Raw genomic sequence first — 20505 nt, 5'->3', positions numbered from 1 at the left:
GGAAGTAATGGAAATTATTTTCTTTGGCCTCTGCAATGTCTCCATAGTTGTGTGGTTTCCTTCCTATAAAGGTGAACATTTCAGATTAAAATTCTGTTTGGCAGCTGAGGAGCTCTCAAAACAGAGCCTGGGAGGCAAGAGAGGGGTAGCAGTGCCCAGCCTAGTAAATTTTTCCCAGTGTAAGTATTGTCTGACCTTCCTTTGTGCTGTAATAATGTGTAAGGAGATGGAGTTACGATGTGAGAAGCATCAACAAGCAAATGTCAGAGGCGGAAGGCCAGCCAGGGGACCTGTGTGGCAGAGGACTGGGAGAGACATTGCTCCTTCTCTTTCCTCCGTCCCTTGCACAGACCTTCCTCCTCCCTGCCTTTGTCCCACTCTGGGCCCTTGCAGTTGTGATGCAGGCTTGGTGTTCCGAGGTGGTGCAGGCAGGTAACAGGAGGAGGAAAAGCACGTTATTCTTAAGGAACCAAGACCAGAGAGAAGCGTCCTGGTCAGGGCATCCAGGGAGCAGTGTGAGAGCTGGGAGCTGGCCCTGCTCTTGGTGCCCGCTGTCTCAGCTCATGTGGGACTGTCCCTGTGCTCCCACATGGATTTACCTGTATTGCTCTAATATTCCCTTCCTACCCTCTGAAGCCTTCTCTTGGCATCTGGATTTCACCAGCAGAGACCTCTGCCTGCCCCGTAGGCCTCAGCCGGAGGAGGAGAGATGGCAAAAGAGCGTTGTGGCTTGGTGCAGGGTCTGGAGCCCATTGCGGTGTGGAGGGTTACAGCTGTGTGGGGGCTTGGTTACCCCCATGTTGCGCACGGTGTGTTGCTGTGGACGGTGTGTACCATCCATATCAAAGGATACAGGTGTTGAGTGGTTCTTTCAAACCAACAAGGCACGTAAGTAGATGAAACGTGGGGTGGAAGTGGGCTGTCACGTTTGACTGGGGTTTCTCTGTTTCCTGCCATGCAGCTCCTCTGTGTGCGCTTGCTCTTGTGGGGAAGACTTTGAGAAGATGGAGAACCAGAGAGGAGCCCCCTTGGGATATGTCCACTGGGAAGAAGAACGAGAGGATCAGGAGAATGGGGTGGCTCCTGGTGCTGCTCCTTCCAGCCAAATGAGTGAACTGGAAGATGTGCAGGTGGAAATGTTTGAGAAGGCAAGGGAGCTCTTCCAACTGTGTGACAAGGACAAGAAGGGTTTTATCACCAAGGTGGACATGCAGGTGAGGAAAAAAATCCTTCCTCTTTCCTGGGAGGAACTGTAAAGTCATATGTGGTGGAAGAGGGGAGAACGTGGGGTGTCTTTGCTTTTGGCAAGCATGGCTGTGCACATGGGCTCTGGCTCATTCAGATTCCTGGGAGCCAAACTCTGCCCACGGTCAGCTGCGGGGAACCAAAAAATCCCAGGAGGGCCTTGGACCTCCAGGGAATTCCTGGAACAAGTGGGACTGCAGTGCCAAATTTTTAAGGTTAAACAAACCCCACAGTCAACAATGAAAAAAATCCATCAACCTCTTAACAAAACCAGCTGTATATACAACTTCTTTTTTTCAATCACAGCTAAAGCCTGAGCTCTAAAACCCACATTATTCTAGAACAAAGTTATAGTTCAGGCCTAATGTGGGTTTTTTTACAAGGAGTGTTCGTTAACAGAATCTCTACAGATCTTTGTGAGTTTTGTTTTAATGGTTGATAGGAAGGCTACATGTGGATTGTTTTTCTTCTGTCTCATATCTTCATCTATAATTAACACTTGGCAGGTCTGTACTGATTTAATTATTGACTTACTTTGTTTTGTGTGATGCTGAATTTTGTACAGTTAAATTAATATCTATTAAGCTTTTATCTAAAGCTGCATGTTTAATGGACAGTGATGAGGTTTTAGTCTACACCACTTATTATCTGGAAGCTTCTTTGGGTGCCCCTTTATACTAGGTGCTCTACACATGTATTATGAAGGGAAATCTCTCTGTTCCTTGTCTGTATTGTGGGAATAGGGATAAGGTCCCAACAGGCAGAGGATGATGGAAGAAGGTTAACCCTCTGCTATGGACTGAATGTTTTGTTTATGATCTGCAAGAGCTGGGAACTGGATCCGGACACCCACAAGTCTGTCCTCCCTCCAAAGAGACGGAGCTTGTACCTGCTGTGTCCATAGAGCTCTCTTGGGAGCAGCAGTGGTCACAGAGGCTGGCAGTTCCCTGGGGGGGCAGCAGTTCTGAAGTGGGGGAAGAAGAGGGTCAAGCTCCTTCCAAACGGAGTAACCTGAAGCTCCCTCTCTGCAGTCCCGGTTGAATCATCCAGTAATGGAAAGCGTTGCCATGTCGGTGGGTCCGAACAGGCATTTGTGTCACTGCTCAGCTGTACTGGCAGGCTGTGGCGTCCTGGCCGGGATGCTGTGCCGAAAGGGGCCGGAGCTGAAGACGGTCAGGGCAGGAGCTGGTCACAAGGAACACTTGAGTCTAGTCTTAATTTTGTTCATTCTTTTGTCTCTGCAGCGGCTCCAAACTGAACTCCCCCTAACCCTTGAACAGCTGGAGACTGTTTTTGACAGCTTGGAACAGAACAATAATGGGTACCTGACGCCTGTGGAGTTCAGCATGGGACTAGGTAAGGACTGCACGCAGGCAGAACAAGGAAAAAGCCCAGCTGGAACACCATGCTTTATGTTGGTAAGAAAGAAAGTGCAGGGGTTCTGCTGAAGCTGACCCAGCTATGCAGGGCATTGCCCCGTGCTTATGTGCCTATCACTGGTGGAGGTGTGTGTGCAGTACTGCTATCCCCCTTCCCGAGGCTTTGCGTTGCCTTCTTCCACAGCTGTTACCTGCCCGCCTGGCAGAACCAGCTTCTGAACGTCTCCTCCCAGAGATGGAACATCCTGCAGCCTGTGTCTGGCCATGTGATCCACAATTGTTCATCTGGATAAGGACCCTTGTTTGGTGGGGGGACGGAAGTGTAAGAAATACGCCTCTTGGCAACTGTCTCCAGCTGGTTTATGCCGTGCTGTTCAAGGATGTTGGCAGGAGTCCTGTTAGTAGGCAAACACGCTGGCAAACGAGCTTTTGTTTTCCTCTTGCTGTTGCCTTTTCCAAACACTGGGAGAATGCTGATCCTACACCAGAGTTGTCATCCAGCAGCATAAGCGGTCCAAGAGGTGTTAAGGAGGAGGAACGACCATAGCACCTTTGCTGTGGGTGCTTACTTGCCTTAGCTGGCTGTAAGCTCTCAGAAAATCTGCACCCTGTTGGCACTTTTCTTGGACACATAGGTGTGGGATCAGGTCAAAGCAAGTGAACACAGGTGGTCCTGGGGTCTTAGCAGTGATTGAGGAGGCTCTTGAGTTGCACTGTCCTGACTGCTCGGATTGTGGTTGCTCATAGCTTTCTCACAGCTTGGAGAGAGGGGGTGCTTCAATGGTGCTTCCATTTGAATGGCCAGAAGCAGCCAGCCCTGAAAGGAGGGAGCTGTAAAGATTTCCTGGAAATAACCATGGAAAGCTGTGCCTTGGGCCAGCCTGTTCTGGGAATGTGTTAACTCACTAAGTGCCTGCTGACTATGCCTTTCTGCCTCGCGTCCCAGCCCTGTTGGCTGGTTCTGCTGCCATTGCCAGAAACAAGGGTCATCTCGGGAGCATGGGCTTTCCTGGCCAGCACTGTGTAGGTCAGTGGGTACCATTTGGGCAACTTGGCATCCTCAGTCCTCTCTGTGTTATGACCTGTTTATTCCCAAATCACATTGTGTGAGGCATGTTGTCCCAGCCATGGCCATAGATGGACAGCATGAGGGTACCTGCCTCCGTGCTGTTGCCGGCAGAGGTAGGCAAAATTCCACTTTGTGTCAGCCCCCACTTGTCAGGTGTTGTCCTGTGTTGGTAGCCTGGCTCCGTGGGGCTTGCTCCAGTCTAGACAAAACGCTTCCCTTCTGCATTTCTTTTCTTTCTGGTTGTTCTTTGTGTCTGGCTTCATTGAAATCCTTCTTAGACTTTGCCCCTAAGTCAAGAGTCTGGCCTGGAGTATTGCTGTCTGCCTTCTGGAGTGTGCAGGGTGGAAATCAAGGGAAGTGGTTCAAGCTGCAATCAACTCTGCTTCTTGAGAGGGCTCCTTCCATGGCCTCTGAGCGGTTACGAGGTGCATTTGCCCAAGGGATAAAAGAATATACTTAAAATGTTCAATTTAAAGCAATCTGAGGTTGTTCTAGGATGTCAAAACAATCTTCAGATCATTTTCCACCTCAATTTTCCCAGCTGTAAGAGAGAGATAATGACTCTTTCTTTAAAGCAGACATCCAAAGTGACTAATCTTAATCCCATCTCCTTAATTAATTGTCCACGCTTCAGGTTTTAGGCTGAGTAGGGCCTGTATCTCCACACTGCAGGTTTCTTTTACAGCACATTTTAAGAGCGGGAGAGAAGTGGCTGGGTTCTGGACGTGCAGAGAGAAGAAGTGGTTAAGTGGCTTGAGGTACACAAACTGTGGATATTTTCCCCCTTAGAGCAGCTTCATGTTCTCATTTGTGCTCTGAACATCCTTGGCTCCTGGCCCTGTAGCTGGGATGTAATTTCTGCCTTTTGAATCAGCAGTTGTGTTTTGGAAAGAAGAATGTTTGCTAACGGAGGGCTGACTGCTGTACACAGGATGGGGGCCTGCGTTCGGGACAGGATTGCTTGATTTCTTTCTTTGAGAAGAATTTGTTCCCAGCACTGGCGTTTGTCACGTGCCTTGCATAGCATGGAGTTCTCATGGCGTTAGTGTCTCAGCATGAAACAGGATCTGCTGCTGGAAGCGATCCGTACGTGGGATGGGGCAGGAAGGGATGTTCGGAGGTTAAGTTCTTTTTGTTCGGATGCTCTACGGATCCCAGCAAGAGGCGGTCCTTGTCCTGTAGCACATGAGGAGGGAGCGATAACAATCTCCTCCTCGCTTTTTTTAAGCTGGAGAACGGAGGCACGGTGCTATTCAGTGCCCAGCCGGAGCTTGTGGGATCATCGGCAGCTGAACCCACGGCGCCGCTCCCTAGGAGCAAAGTGCCCCAACGCCGTGTACTTTGCACGCTGAGAATCCAAGGCTGTGGCTGCTAGATCATCTTCACACAGTGGTGAGCAGGGCTCTAACAGCCTGCTGTGGGGCTGGGAGCCAGTTTCAGTCCAGGCATGGCAGCCTGCACGCTGACATCGCTCAGGACGTCGGAACGGAGGCTCTTCACTGACCAGGAGCCGTGGTCTGCACCCGCAGTGCACAGGCAGCTTCTCACAGAGCTCTGCTGGGCTGCAATTAAATAGCAGCTTATTAAATGACATCCTATTTGACTTTCTTTATTCTCCTTCTTCCCTTCTTCTTCCACCAGGAAAGTTAATAGGGATTGAATTGTGTCAAGAGGCTGGGAGAATGGATCGCTCTGGACATGAGGAGACCTTTGAGTCAGGCTGGTCAGATGACTTGGACCTGGCAGATGATGATGAAGAGAAACGATTCTGTTCCATGATGGAGCAGCTCGGAGCAGCCCAGGTGTTTGAAGAGTAAGTAGGGGAGTCACGTGGCATTACTTCTGCCCTGTTTTGATCTTGTAACACCAAAACTTCAAATTACCAGCAAAGACCAAAGAGGTGAACTGAGCTGCTTGCTCTCTGAAGCACTGCTTGTGTTTTCTGTGTTGCTCTTTGGGGTTTTCATGTGCTTGGTAACAAATGCACTGAAGTCTGGGTTTTCTCGTCAGTTTACAATTACTTATGGTGCAGTGCTTTTCACAAAGAATTTTCCAAGCTAGCATTCATACCGCAGCTGTAAAACGTAGCAGTTGCTGGTGTGGAAGCCCATCTGTATGCAGCAAATGAAAAGAAGCATGTGAGGGTCAGGGAAGGTGAGGAGAATGAGTGTGCTGTCTGTTCCAAAATGATGGGTGGCTGTTCACATATGGTAAGATAACCTTAGTTCTAAGAGTCTCTGTGAAAGATCTGTGCTCGAGGGGCTGTTTGGGACTGGGCGGATCTTCAGGAGTGTGAGAGGCTAAGCTGAGCAAGGGATGCTTACCTGAGCCTTGAAATCTGATATTAATGCCCTTGCATGTGGCCCCAGTAGAGCCTGCTGGATGCAGTGTCATCCAGCCTCTCCTTGGGGTCTTCCCAAGCGAAGCATGATGCAAAAATGGTTCTTAAGTGATGCACATCTGCTGGGCCTGGGGCACCCAAAACATCTGTGGCAGCCCTTTTCTTTCAGGCATCATAGTCCAACAGTGCTGCCCATTTGCAGGGAGCAGCCCAGGTACGGGCAGGAGGCAGAAGCTGAGAGTGAAGGAATTTGCTGCTTTCAGAGTTCCTGAAACAGATTGTTGTTGTTTCATTTGCATTGTGATCCGAAGCACCTGCTTGTTTCTTTTAATGCTAAACAATAACTGCTGTCCTGAAAACTTCTGGAAAGGTGTTATGCCTCAAAGAATGGAATGACACTGTGAAAGGCCAAATTACTGTTCTGGAAAAAAACAGGCTCTGCCGCTTAGAACCCTGCTTTGAGATGCATCAGGTGTTAAAGTGGAATTATCCTGTGGTTTATTTTGACCACTTACTTGCAGTTTTGTGCAACGAGTTCAGTTGTGTCATGCTTTTGTGGCGAGCCAGCTGCAAAGAAGTGATAGAAAACAGAAGGTGATTGGTGTCGGAGCAGGAATCTGAACTGTCTTCACTGGTTTTGCTAGGAAGAAATGGCTCTGTTTAACGGGACTCTGTATGCTCTGTTATCTAAAACACAAAGTTTTGATGAATGGCTAGTAACTTTTTACTTGGCACAGGAGGAGGAGGCTATCGTGCAGTGGTGGCAGTGGGAATCGAGCTGCTTGGTTGGTTTTTGTTTGATTGTTTTCACGAAAGATATTAAGGGAGACAAATACGCAGACAAAGAAAAACATCTATTTGGAGAATGTCTATAGGTATAATCATTCTGTATATTTCAAGGCAGTTCCTCCAAAGTACTTCATGGAGGTCATCACGGGAGAAGGGTGTTTTGTCTGTCCCAGGCGCATGTGGGAGTTGGAATAATGGTCCATAAGATGACACCAACTTGTTTGCTTTCCTTCTCTCCTGTATGCTTGCTCCAGTCCGCGGGAGATTCGGGAGCTCTGGGCTCGGCTACGAAAGGACCGTCCAGAGCTCTTATCCAATTTTGAAGAGTTTCTGTTGCGTGTTTCTTCATACATAAGGGAGGTGAATCATGAGAAGGAGTCTATGGAGCAAGCATTGAAGCGGTAAGGAGAATATCATGGTCATTTGCTGTCAGGAACCAGCTGATGCTTGGGTGCTGTGTCAGATGCAAGGAGAGGCTGGGTTACAGAGATCTCTGGGACACAGAGATTTTTCTTGCTGTAATAAAATTACTCTTAATCTTGATCTGATCCCATGGGCTAGTTATGCATCAGTTCCTGCCCATAACATTTGCTCTGGTTAAAATCCCACTCAGTGCCACGCAGCTGTCAGTGGGAATCTATTTCCACCCTCCACCCTGTTTTCTTTCTGCATTCTCCTTCTCTCCCCTGACCTGTGTGCACCATGTCTTTTGTAGGAAGGAGACAGACCATGACCGAGAAGTCAGGTGCCTTTATGAAGAAATGGAGCAACAGATCAAAGCAGAAAGGGAGAGGCTGATCTGCCAGGTACTCCATCTCTGTTGGCTGAAGTCAAATGTCCTCTGGTCTGACGCAAAGTTGGCAGCTCCTCTGGCCAAGGAACAGCTCTTACCGTGGTGGGTGTTGTATGCACAGCTGTGTATCTTTGCAGGACGCACTGAGACATGACAGGAGTAACCTGCTCCAGAAGGAACTGCGCAGCAAAGAGCAGGAGCTGGAGAAAATCCTATACCGTCAGAAGAAGGTAGCAGGACCCAAACCCTTTCTAAGGAAGCCTGTCCCCTTCTACTGTCCTTCTCCTAAAGCCTTTACTGACTGAAAATGGGGTTTGTCTGCTGGGGGTTGGTGCTAGCTAGTCTGGTACTAGCTAGTCTATTTCTCTCCCATCTCTGAAGGCGTTGCAGTGGCTTGTCAAATGATTGGTTTGTCTTCAACTGTAACGTCTTCCTGTGAATGTTTTGTCCGTGCATTTTCTTATCTGCTTTATTTTGTCGTGGCACAATCTTCCTGTCAGTTGTACAATATGGTGAAAATTTGGAAGTTGTAAGTTTGGAGGCATTTGTGGTGCGTAAGAAAGCTGTTTATGGACATACTGGAGCCAAATTTCTCTAGTTTGCGTTTTTTGGCTGCTCCAGAATAACCCAGAGTGAACAGTCCTGTGAGGCTTAGAGCTGTACATACTGTATATTTGCATTTCAGCACCTAATGACGTAGTGATTAATCAGTGACAGAAAAGGTCAAGCAGAAACTTTCCTTTAGCCTGCTGCCCCTGGCATGGACAATTTGTACAGCATGGTCCATTCTGGATGTCTTTTTCCATCTTGTCTGGAGAACTGAGACATGACCCCCACATAAGTAATGGGAGGTACCTGTAAGATGCTGATGGCTGGGAGTATCCAAGTTGGATGCAGTAATGTGATGTAGATGGAACAGCACTTCTCCGAAACCATGAGCTCACTGCGCAGTTGCTGGAAAAGCCAGCAGAACTTGAGCCATCAGGAAGGATGTGGAGAATAAGACAGAGGATGTAATTCTCCTGCTGCCCACACCCTGGATGTGCCTCAATTGGTGTGTTCATTTCTGGTCTGCTCTAACTCCACTGGGTCTGTCTTGAGTATGGAGGTACAGAGAACTAACACAATTAAGGAAATGGAGCATCTGACTTAGAAAGAGAAACTAGGAAAGCTTAGACTTGATTTTGGAGAGGAAGGGACTGAAGGAAGAGATAAGTGAGCTTTATGAACTCAGGAAGGTTGGGGATAAGGTTCACATACAACTGTTATTCCCTAAAACCCTGCAACAGCAGCGGTGAGGGACACTTAGTGAGACCAATATGAATTTGATTAACAAGAATGTACCCCTTTACATATAGTTTAGTGCTGGATATTTTGCCAGAGGCAGCTATCAGCAGTTCAAACTGGATTGGACAAACAAATGGACAACAGGTTTGTAAATGTTTATTAAAAGAAGGAGTAGTCAGGGATGTGGTCTCTGTCATCCCTCTCCAGGGACTATAGCTGCTGGGGGTGTATGAGGGGAACGGACCGTATTTAAGTGTACAGGCATGCTCTTCCTAGGTAGCATCCCCCTCTTGCTGTGGGTCAAGGCAGAGTACTGGGCTGCATGGACACTTACTCTTACTCAAACGGTCATTTCGGGGGCTTGTACTAACTTATGTGGATCATCAGGTCCCTCTTGTGGCGTAAGACCAGTATTGTGATGGTGCTATTCTGCGGTATTGTCCTCCTCTTTGCTCTAGGGCTGTACTTCCAAGCACAGGCAACACAAACAGGAGAGTTGTGTGCGATAGAGAGGGGGAGGCAGGTGCTTTACTTACAGCCTGTCCCCTGGCTTATTGAGACATCCAAGGGCTGTGGGCAGTGGTTGCTGTTTCGTAGTCTCCGCTGCCCTGCCCAGCCTAAGTGGTTATGCTCAAACTTTCCCTGATGCTGGAAGGATTGGAAGTCTCCAGACAGGACTGGCTGTGCTTGTGGCCTCAGCAGGGAGAGAGGCGGGACTTGTGTGTGTCAAGGAACCTAGGACAGGTCAGCTCTGTTCACTCCTGCTCGTGACTGTTGTGTGGTGGCAGAGAGCAGAGTAGCACCAAAAATGTGCTTTATCTTGTGCCACAGTGTGCTGCTTCGCTTCCCCTTCGGGAGACCTATCGCAAGGTGCAGAAAAGGCAGGCTGGTGGTACAAATGGGTTTCCATAGGAGCCCCTTCTCCGTGTCCTTGTCTAACTTTATGTCTGTGTGGTAAGAAGCTGTCACACGTGGTGTTTAAAGGGCTGAGCTTGGCTCTGTGCTCAAAACTTCTGGGAACTTTTAGGAAATGTGATCTCCCGTTGCATTCTGCTTGTGCTGGTGTCAAACACAGCCACATCACCTGCGGGGGCTGTGCCACACGCTCCACTGGTCAGAACCGGTTCCTGGTGCTCCCCTGCTTGCAAGCATAGAATCATAGAATGGTTTGGGTTGGAAGGGACCTTAAAGATCATCTAGTTGCAACCCCCCTGCCATGGGCAGGGACACCTTCCACCAGACCAGGTTGCTCAAAGCCACATCCAGCCTGGCCTTGAAGACATCCAGGGATGGGGCATCCACAACATCTCTGGGCAACCTGTTCCAGTGCCTCACCACCCTCTCTGTGAAGAATTTCTTCCTGATATCTAATCTAAACCTCCCCGCTTTCAATTTGTACCCGTTACCCCTTGTCCTATCACTACAGGCTCTTGTAAAAAGTCCTCTCCCAGCACCCTTGTAGGCCCTTCAGATACTGGAAAGCTGCAATGAGGTCTCCTCAGAGCCTCCTCTTCTCCAGGCTGAACAAGCCCAATTCTTGCAGCCTTTCCTCATAGGAGAGGTGCTCCAGCCCTCTGAGCATCTTCGTGGCCTCCTCTGGACTCGCTCCAAGTGGTCAATATCCTTCTGATATTGAGGGCTCCACAGTTGGTCGCAGCACTCCAGGTGGGGTCTCACCAGAGCAGAAGTATATAATTTTATTTTGGAGCTGTTAAGTTCTCAGATGGTTACTACAGTTCTGTGTAGCACCAGTTTCAGCAGAGAGCCCTGGTGAGCCGGTATGGGCTGGCTGAGGTGTCAGTATGGTCCTTCTTGGATGCCCTACCTGCCGTCTGAGATGGGCAGATCGGCTGCTGCCAGCTGTCTGCGACTCTCCCAGTCTACACCAGCCATTTGTGAGGAATCACATCACTGCTTGAGTACATGACAGCAGGCTTTGAGCCTCTTAAATCAGGCTTGTTAGTTGTGCTGGCATCTTGTGCTGCCCAGAGCGTAACTGTGCCCCAGTGGTGTTTAAACAAGGTCTCTAGCCCCAGGTCCTGTCTCCAGCAAGTGGTAAAGGCCACCCAACCATCTGACTTTCTAGGTGTAATGTGGGATACCCCTAACACCTACATATATCCCCCTTTCAGCTGCCATGGGTTCAGGAAACCCCCAAACCAGAGTATTTCAACAGCCGTGCTTAATAGCTCCTGACGGATGTGCCCCCACTTCCACCCAAATGTTTCCAGCGGTTCTTGGTTTGGGCTCTGATTTCTGCAGTGCCTATAGCAGCAAGCTCCTCCTGCCGCCCGAAGCGCTTCCTCAGCTCTGCCTGCCGAACTGCATGGCTTGTTCCCCAGTGCTGGCATGGGGGATAATAATCGCTTCCAATTCGCCTTATTGGTGCCACTGGTGGTCCTGTAGACCAAAGCTGTGTTTACCTTCCACCTCGTTTGCATCCTCTTCTTTAGCCTGTTTTTACAGCCATGATTGTTGCGCAAACCCCTTCCTTTCTGTGTTTAACCCTTCCTCTCCCATTGCAGCTGGAACATCAGCTACAGTCTCTGAACTCAGAGCAGCTGGAGACTCGGGTGCAGAACGAAAACCTCCGTCACCTGAATGAAAACCTTCTGGAAGAGTTGGAGAAAAGCAAGTGGGAGCTGGAGGCAGTGAAAGGACAACTACAGAAGCTCCAGAAAGAGGCCCAGCTTGAGCAAGAGCAGAAGGACAGGTGGGAATGGGCAGGGAAGGGGGGTATGTCAGGGTAGGGACCCAGATAGAGAAGGAAGGGTGGACAAGTTGTTAGAGAGTAATGATCTCTAATTAGAAGTCTTGGTCTTATCAGAGGATTGCCTGTCTCTTCCTGAGGAAAAGTAGTAACATCTCAGTAGTCTTATGGGCCTAGAAAGGGAGTGATACGGCTACCTCCTGCCTGCCTCTAGTGGGAGAGGAGTATGTTTGTTGATACGTAGCTACAAAAGCACTGTGGAAAATACACATGTTCCTCAGCCTAAGGGAGGCTTCCTCTCCACATATCCAGTTCACCCACACTTCTATAAACTCCCTACAGATCCTCTTCTGCTCACTTGTGTTCCTGTTTCTGGGCTTAATCTAATAACACTTAGCTGAAATATTGGGGTGTTTCAGACCCAGATGGCAGTGAGCATCCTTCCCATCTCTAGCAGCTGAGGAAAGTGGAGTGTGAAAGGAGAAAATGGGTTACCTGCCCTCACACTGGAGGAGAGCTGGGGTACAGCCCAGCCATCCCAGTTCCTACAGCACAGCTGCTTCCTTTGAATCCTCCTAGCAGAGGGCAGACCCTTATCTTTGAGGATACTATGAGTGTCCCTGAGAAAGGGATCTTTGTATTTCCTCTCCCATTCACTTATTTACCTTTTTAAAATCCCTTTCACTCAGGGATGTGTTCAGAGTCTCCAAGAACATGCAGAAAGAGAAACAAAGCCTCCTTCGGCAGCTGGAGCTCCTCAGGTAAGAACAGGGCTGGGGGCAGATGCTGAGCTCTTGTGCACGTGAGGGGCTGAGGTTTCAGCACTGTGCTCGTTTCTCCCCCAGAAGGCTACGGGCACGGTTCAAGCAGTGCTCAGGCTCTGCTTGTTTTTCCAGGTCCAGACTGAGCTGCACAATCTGGTCAGCTCTGGCAGAGCACAGGCTGTGTTATTTCACCAAGTAATCCCTCCACTGGAGGGATTTAGCCTTCCCTGCTTGCTGAGGGGACCATGTGGAGCCCTGAGCTGGGATACATGGAAATCCCAACATGTCTGGCAATAAATAGCATCTTTATCTGTGTCCCAAGCTCCCTTTCTGTCCTAGCTTTCAAATTTGGGGTCTTTACTCGCTTTTTGATGAGTTCTTCGTTATGTCTCTCCTGTGTCTTCCTTTGGAGCAGAGATATGAACAAGAAACTTCGAGATGAGCGAGACGCTTTTGAAGCCAAGAAGCTGGTTAGTCTAAGAAAGAAAATCCTAATTCCCAACCACCCTCCTTTCATCTGTTGCTGTCGCCACTCAGGGGCCTGTCACTTCCACGGGGGACAATGACCTGAGCTCACAAGGCCTGGTGTGGTGCATAATACAGACTCACAGCACCTCTCTGCCCGTGCTAGGGACAAGCTCTGCTGGTTGCTGTTGCCAGCTGCCCGGGTTTAACCCAAGGCGCATTAGGGTGTGACTGTCATGCAGCGCCGTGCAGGGCTGCAGCCGGTGGGGTCTGTGCGTTGTCTCAGGCACTGGGCACGTGCAAGGAGGGGATTGAAGCTGGATGCATCCCTGGAGCTGGGTGGTAAGGAAGAAGATGGATTCCCAGATGTGCTGCTGGCTGACTGGGGTGGAGGAGCATGGGAAGGATTTGGAGTTTCTCTGAACCCTTGAGCTTGTAGCAGGGTTTTTCAGATGTTCCTCTGGGGCAGCTCCCCGTTCCTGTGAACTCTGCTGGGGCGGAGGTGCAGCAGTGAGCCTTGTGTCATAGGGCTGGGAGAAAGCTGGGGACCTCTGACATCTGGGACATCAGCTCCATCTCTGGCCTTTCCCAGCCTCCAAGATAAGTACAAATATATGATCTATTTTTAATTCTTATTATTTTCTCATGAAAAAGTCTTTGTGTTCCCAAATATCACTGATAAGGCTGCTCTGTGCTCTTTTCGGACCCATCCCCGCCACCGTGTGTCTTTGCCTGCTCTGCCTCCATGCCCCACTTGAAGATCTGGAAGGAGCTGTCTGGGAGTGAGGACAGGCAGTGGTAGGCTGTGCATTTCTGGCCGGTGTGGAAGGAAGCACAGGGGTTGTGCCCAGGTCGGAGGCAAGATGCCCTGTTGGGGGAGAGGCTGGAGGAGTTCTCCAAGCGGAGCAACAGCTGTATAACATAACCTGAGTAACTGTTTCGGATGGAGGTGAGGTGTGTGTGCACGTGCCTTTGTGTATGTGTTTTTTTGACATCTGAAGAATTTTGGGGTTTATTTTTAAAGCTGCTAAGTGTGTGTGTGCACCAGAGCTTCCTGCTCCCTCTTAGAGAAGTAATTAACACAGTCACTCTGTAGCAGAGTTCAGTGCAAGCAGGCAAAGAAAATGGTTTGTTCTCATTCCATGCGTGGTGCTTCATCAGCTTCTGGGTTTCCGGGGGTGGGACGGGTGGCCCATGGAGACCACGGTTCAGGTATGTGCCTCTGCATGTGCAAAGCTTGGCTGCTTCTCCTCTGTTCTCTCTTCCCCCACCAGGACGTGCTCAGGGCTGTGCTGAAACAAGACAGTTGCAGGTAGACCTAAGAGAGGGTGATAGTAGAGAAGAGCTGCTTTCTCCCTGTGCTGGCCGTAGGGATGGGGTGTCAAGCTGGGCAGAAGCAACCTGTACTGGAGTAAGGTTTTTTCTGCTGTCGGCCAGGACATCTTGTTGGCCACTCCTGTTTCAGTCCACAGGAAAGCAGGGCTCCAAGGGGTTGCAGAGATGCTGCTGTTGTCATACACATGCAGAAGATCTGTTGTCTAGCCGGTCCCATGTAAGGAGAGAAAGTAACAATACTCCCCTGCAGCAGCAAAAAGGAGAGCCCAGCTTTCTGCTGGGGATCCTTAGTGCGTGGCACACTCTCTGGCAGGGTGTATCAGTGCCTTTTCAGGCTAAAATAACCCCAAGGCCTTAATGCCCTCTGTTAGTGCTGGGAAGAGTTGTGTTATTTCTGTGAAGTGAAGGTGTGATGAACAGTGGTTCTTTCACAGCAAAGGTTTTGAAGTGGTTGGAAGGAGTCGGGCTGTACCCGGCTGGGAGCAGCCCAGCTGCTGCTCCTTCGCGCTTCTGGGTGCCCAGCTTCATACCGTGCTCTTCGTACGAGTTTCTGCTCTTGCCAGGGTGTGCAGGCCCTGACCCCACGGCACTGTGGGGCACTGTTTTGTCCCAGTAGCTAGGTCACGGATAGCTGCAAGTGTGGCTATTTCTGCCTGTGTGCAAACCACTGCTGGGTGCTTTTAAGATCCGGGGGTTGAGGGTTCAGTTTCACACCCGTGACCCATCTGGCTGTGGAGTTAAGCTTTCATGCTGTAGGGTGACAGAGCAAATTTCATGACTGCTTATCATGGAGAGTGGTTTGGGACTTTGACTACATTGGACACATATTTGTATTTCACTGATAAACTAGAATTTTTCCTATCCCACTGATAAACTGGAATCTTTCCCATCCATAATGCTTGTACGCGTGCGGTTGTTGTGGAATCCTTCCGATTGTGTGTTGTACCGCTGTGATGTCGTGTCTGTCCCTTTACCAGCCCAGTGAAGAGCCAAATGTTACACAACCCTGGCAGGCCAATAAAGCATAGCAGAACCAATGGCAAAATGTGCCCCGTTGTTTCTCCTTTCTGGCTCAGGTACGTACTCCAAGGTCTGCTTCCTCTCCAGGTGGGGTGGTGCTGTAGCAGATTGCCTGGGAGTCCCTTTGCTCCAGAGGTGACTTGAAGCTTGCGACTTGGCTCCAGTGGGCTGTAACACGATGTCCTTGTGTCTGTGTGTCTAGAGAGTACCTTTGGGTGAACCTGCTCAAACCCTGAGAACTGCCCCACCGGAGAACCACGGGTTGGCTGACCCACAGCCTGATAGCCGTGTTGGCCAGAGGGTCACAACGTGCTTGGGGGGCTCTTGCCTTGGAAGATAAGCCAGGGATTGTTGAGGAAATAATCTCCATGGTCCTGCCCTGGGCTGTGGGCAGCACAAAGGAAGGCCTGTCCAGAGCTGCCTGCGAGTGTTTGGTCAGTTCAAAGCTGCTGCCAGAGGCAGCTCTGTCAGGCTGCAGATTCTTCTTTTACCCCCAGGAATAACTTGTGAGGACATGTCACAAATCTCTAGACCTACCAAGGGAGTACATCTCCCTTCACCCCAGTGCAGAGGCGGCGGGCACTTTGCCATGCTGTCTCGCACGTCGTAGTTTCTGTGTGTAGCCGGAACAGTCAGCCAGCCCGGTTGGGGGTGAGGGGAGGCTAGGCGTTAGCATGGCATCTGGGGGAGCTGGCAGGTCAGTCCTCTCTGCCACAGCTTTTCTTGTGTGATCTTGGGCAAGTTGCTCGTCTTTGACTCCACTGGTGATGACGAAACTGCTGTATGGGCGGGAAGAGGGTTGTGAGAGGACATCTCCTGCTTTCTCCCCTGGGGAGCTGGTGAACACTGGCTGTAGGAAATGTGTAGTCTGAGGTAGGTAGGAGGAAAGCTTGGAGAGAGGAATTTGTGTGAGGCAGAGCGTGTGCATTGCCCTTGGCAGAGCAGGCTCCTTTTTTTCCTGTGGTGCATGTGCAGCTCTGGGTGGAGAAGGGTACTAGCGCCTCCTGAGGAGGGGTAATTGGACTGTCCCACAAAACATCAGCATAATTGGAAAGAGTTTCTGCTGTGAGACCAAGTGGAGGACAAGCCACAGAAATGAGCTCTGGCTGGCTAGAGGAAGACTTGGGTTTGGGGCACCACCACTTTTGATGGATTTTGTTGCAAAGGGGAAAGCAGCAGCATCAATGCCTTCTTGCATGAGTTAGACGAGCTGAACTGAGAAAAGCAAGCCCTTTGCTCACCTCTGTTCAAGCGTGCTGGCAGGGCACTACCTCTGCATGCTGCTGGGCTGCAAGGGCTCCAGCCTTGCCTCCCGAAGCGGTCTCGGGGGTCGTGAGTGGTTGAACTGGAGCTGGTCAGGATCCTGGGTCCTAATCGTATTTTTCATCCCTTTTCTTTTCAACTTCCAGGCACCTCAGAGCAAAAAGCTCCTGGTGAAGAAAGAGTCAGTGCTAGGCAGTTACCTGCTGGATGACAAGCCGGTCAAACGGTTAGATGGGGGTCTGTGTTGTGTTCGTGGTATCAGTCTGTGCCCGCTGGAGTACCCTGTCACTTAAGCTGTGTCCTGTGTCTAGCTGTCCCACCTTGGTGCTGGCTGGTTTTGGGAGCATGGCGGGGGCTGTGGGTTGACTGCGGCTCCAGGTGCCACATCAGGTGGTCTTGGCTCCACTGAGGATGCTGTTAGCTGATTTCCACAGGTGGGTGGCCCCCCTTGAGCTGCTTCTGCCTGCAGCACTGGGTGAGCAAACCTAGATGCCATCAGAAGCCGTGGGAGTGTTCATGGGACAGGAGGTGTGCAGGCTGCCTCTGACCAAGTCAGGCAGCTCCATTAAAATACTGGCTCATCTCCCAAGTGTGCCAGTTGCTCCTTGTGGAGGAATCCTGTCCACTGGCACCTCTTGCCAGAGCCTGTATCCCTGGGGCATGGGAAAGGGCAGGAGTTGCACAAGGCTTGTGTTCTCCCTGGCAGCTGAAAGCCCCAAGGAGAGGGCCCAGCTCCAGGTGGGTTCATCGTGCACCTCTTCCTCCACAACTATGCAGATGCTTACCTGGCACACCAGGCCTCCCCTTCAGGGCAGCCCAACATGTCTTTGTGGCCAAGGCCTCCCCCCTCCCTTCCCTCTACGTGCAGACTGGACCGCGTATGACTGCTTGCATGAACCGTGCTGGCATTAGGCATCAACCCTTGCAAACTAGTTGTGTGACTAGCACTGGTACTGGCCAGAAGCCTCGCTCCTCTGAGAGGTAGGGGAGGCTAGCCCAGCCCTGACCTGGCTTGGAGCTGGATCTCCCCTGCAACTGCTGGCCCCAAACAGGTTTTAAAGTGCACGCTTCCCTGTTTCCTACCAGGTCTCTGCAGAAGGTTCCACCACTTCCCAGTTTCTCCTGGTGCCAACAAAAGACATAGGTCTAGGGTCAGAGTTTTCTTCCAGCTTCAACTCATCCTTAAATACTTTCAGTTCTGGTAGTGGCATTTAAGAATTGAGCTTCAGGCTCCTGGGCTCATGGGCTGATGACAAACCAGGTGGAAGAGGGCTGATTCTTGAACCCAGGCTGGGAGGTTGCTCGGGTAGGTCTGAAGCAGAGCTCTGTCACGGCTGTGTGCGTGGCAGACCACCTCACCACGGGATCAGACAACCAAGTTCTCCCATCCTCCCCCCCAGTTATTTCTTGCAAAGATCCTGCTAGCATAAACCCACTGGAAAGGTTTAACAGGTGGAGAAGCCTGGCAGTGAGGGTGGTGTGAGAAGGGGAGAAGTATTTGTTGGCCCTGTCTCTGTCCCACTGCTGTCACGCCATATTGCTTGAGAAATATGAATAAAATCCACTTGGTCTGCAGTCACTGTTCAGAAAGTCCTGTGTTTGTCCCTTTTTCACCCCCCTGAAGAGGCTTTTGAGTCTCAGCCCCTCATTGCTGCAACTCCTGCCAGCCCTGGGTGATGGGGGGCCGTTCCCCTGAGCCTGGAAGCATGCGTCTATTTTCCATTGGGGGAGATTCCAGGTGGCCTGTCTCTGGGCTGGCATTTGGGGCAGATGGAGGGAGGACAACCAGGAATGTGAGCTCCCTTTTACGGAAAAGAGTAGGCATGGCAGCAGGTGAATTTTGCAGCCCTGATGAGGTGTGCTTGCAGGAGTGAGAGAGGAGGTTGTTGCCTTGATTCCTGCACTAGCAGCAAGAGGAAAATGTTGCAGAGAGAGATGGGATGTGCTGCCTCTGAAGAGATTGACTGTAGCAAGCCTCTGGTCCCTCTGATTTGCTCCCAAGTGTAATCTGGTGGCCAGCGAAGGCAATGGAGATACCTGTGGTAGATAAAGCCCTTTGAGTTCTAAGCCTTCTCGCTCCCTTCCTCTGGTTCTTTAACCATGGAAAGCCAAGGCAGAGCTAAGATGCTGCCTTGCTCCTCAGCAATAATTCCGGTTGTTTAAATTGGTTATTCTAGCTCCTGTGAAGACTGTTCTCCCACTTCCCAGGTCAGCTCTACCCCCGGAGAAGAGAGCGCTCAGCCCGCCCTTGTGTAGGCACAGTGCACCTATTCCTCACAGCCACAGCTTGGGCAGGGGTCGGGTGGGTTTTGCCATTGAGAGCGCAGCATGGCTGGTGGGAAGCTTTGTAAAACAAAACATCTGTTGGGTTCTGGCTCCTTTGCCTGGGGATGTGTGGATGCAGGCCAGAGCAGAGCCAACAGCAGGCCAAGGGACCCTGGTGTGAGCACGCTCACTGCTATTTGCACACCTGTGGCAGGTTTCCACTGCCTGAACTCGGTAAGACTCTGCTACAGTAGCATTTGGAAGCAGTGGGCTGGTTTCCTGGGGCAGGGATGTGGGGTTTCAGCAGAGGGCAGAACCCTGCACACACGCCGCCTGCGGCCTCCCAAGGGTCAACCAGCCCTCACCTCCTGCCTGTAGCCAAACCCCTTTCCACTAACCTCGAGAACTTGTTCGTTTTGTGTCTCATTTGGTAACAAAAATAGAGGGGGCTTGTTGCTTTTCATTTAAATATTTTGCCTGTTGCCACCTTTCTGTGCTTTGCCTCATTTTTCAGTACTGGGGAGGCAAAGAATCCTTGAAAAATCCAGAAGGTGGGAATTTTTATTCATATTAATGAAATACACGTTGGCACAGGTGAGCACAGCATCGCTCAGGTGAGCTGTGTCCCTCCCTAGGGGTGTCGCTGATGCCTCAGGCACAGGGACTCTGGGGAGTGTATGTACGAAGTAGATAGAGATCCCTGCAGGCGTTGCACATGCACTAACTGGAACGCATTGGTGGGTTTGGGAATTTGCAACCTCCTCCTCTTCCCCTCCCCCCACTATTTGTGGTGCCTGTGGGCTTTACTACAGACAACTGGCCTCTGCGGACCTTCCCTTCACCTTCCCAGTGGATGTGGCAGCGGAAGAACCCAACAGAAAGAACTGTAAATACTTCCCAGGCAGCGGGACGTGGCTGAAGGCAGAAGGAGGCAGCGCAGACTTCGGAGAGAAGAGCAGAGACAGGGAGAGACGGTCATTGGCAGCGGATGCTGAGTGGTTGAAGATGATTTTGAAGGGTGATGCTGACTGTAGAAAAAATGCAGATGGATTAGATGATGCTCCGTTGCCTCCCAGAGGACAGCCTGTTGGCACTGAAACCAGGGTGAGTCTTATAGCTTGGGGTTCTTCCTCAAACACCTGCTACCAGGGACATCAGGGTTTCTGAGCCGCTTCCCAGCTAACTCCAGCTCCATAGGTTTATGGTGGTGTGGGGGTCCAGTGCCTAAATCAAAGGGCAGTCTGCAGCTGCAGACTAATTTCAAAACCACATCTCTGTCTTCCACTGTAGCTCCAGGCACTGGAACCAGCCAGCTCTTCCCCAGACCGCTTCTTTAAAGTGGTGTTTGTAGGGAACTCCGGCGTTGGGAAGAGTTCCTTCATCCACCGCTTCTGCTATGACAGGTTCTTGGCTGAGCTCAATGCAACCATCGGTAAGTAACAGGGATCTGGACTCATCGGGCTAGGAAAGGTGGGAAAGTCAGGTTGGACACATGCTTTTAGCCCGACTAAAGATGGTCCCTCACCCAGTTTTGAATCAGTCTTGCAATTTCCCTGAACCTAAGTAGCGTTGATCTTGGCCATTGGCCTTGCAATGGCAAGCTGCTCTCTCCCCATCCTACCCTACGATCGTTGTTACCTTCCTGACAGGCATCGATTACCGGGTGAAGAGTCTGATGGTGGATAATACCCAGGTTGCCTTACAGCTGTGGGACACAGCTGGACAAGAAAGGTAAGAAATTTCTGTGAGGATATTCCACTGCCAGGCTTGGTACAGGAAA

The 20505-nt window shown here is 50.6% G+C and overlaps 1 protein-coding gene across 1 annotated transcript in view; it reads left to right on the top strand.

Annotated features, from left to right (window-relative positions):
• The first annotated feature begins 992 nt into the window (after positions 1–992).
• Positions 993–20505, top strand: part of LOC104517055 (EF-hand calcium-binding domain-containing protein 4B-like) — a 25563-nt gene continuing 6050 nt past the window's right edge. Inside the window, exons 1-13 of the mRNA XM_010161600.1 lie at positions 993–1214; positions 2490–2601; positions 5335–5506; positions 7078–7224; positions 7539–7629; positions 7754–7846; positions 11429–11616; positions 12303–12374; positions 12793–12847; positions 16607–16686; positions 19538–19829; positions 20016–20157; positions 20375–20456. Coding sequence (XP_010159902.1) covers positions 1005–1214; positions 2490–2601; positions 5335–5506; positions 7078–7224; positions 7539–7629; positions 7754–7846; positions 11429–11616; positions 12303–12374; positions 12793–12847; positions 16607–16686; positions 19538–19829; positions 20016–20157; positions 20375–20456 — 1736 coding nt within the window. The 5' untranslated portion in view covers positions 993–1004. The remainder of the gene's footprint in view (positions 1215–2489; positions 2602–5334; positions 5507–7077; positions 7225–7538; positions 7630–7753; positions 7847–11428; positions 11617–12302; positions 12375–12792; positions 12848–16606; positions 16687–19537; positions 19830–20015; positions 20158–20374; positions 20457–20505) is intronic.

Source organism: Eurypyga helias, unplaced genomic scaffold, assembly GCF_000690775.1.
Source record: "Eurypyga helias isolate BGI_N326 unplaced genomic scaffold, ASM69077v1 scaffold17661, whole genome shotgun sequence".
Classification (NCBI taxonomy): Eukaryota; Metazoa; Chordata; class Aves; order Eurypygiformes; family Eurypygidae; genus Eurypyga; species Eurypyga helias.
Note: the sequence above shows the minus strand (reverse complement) of the source record. Positions and strands in the feature narration are given on the sequence as shown.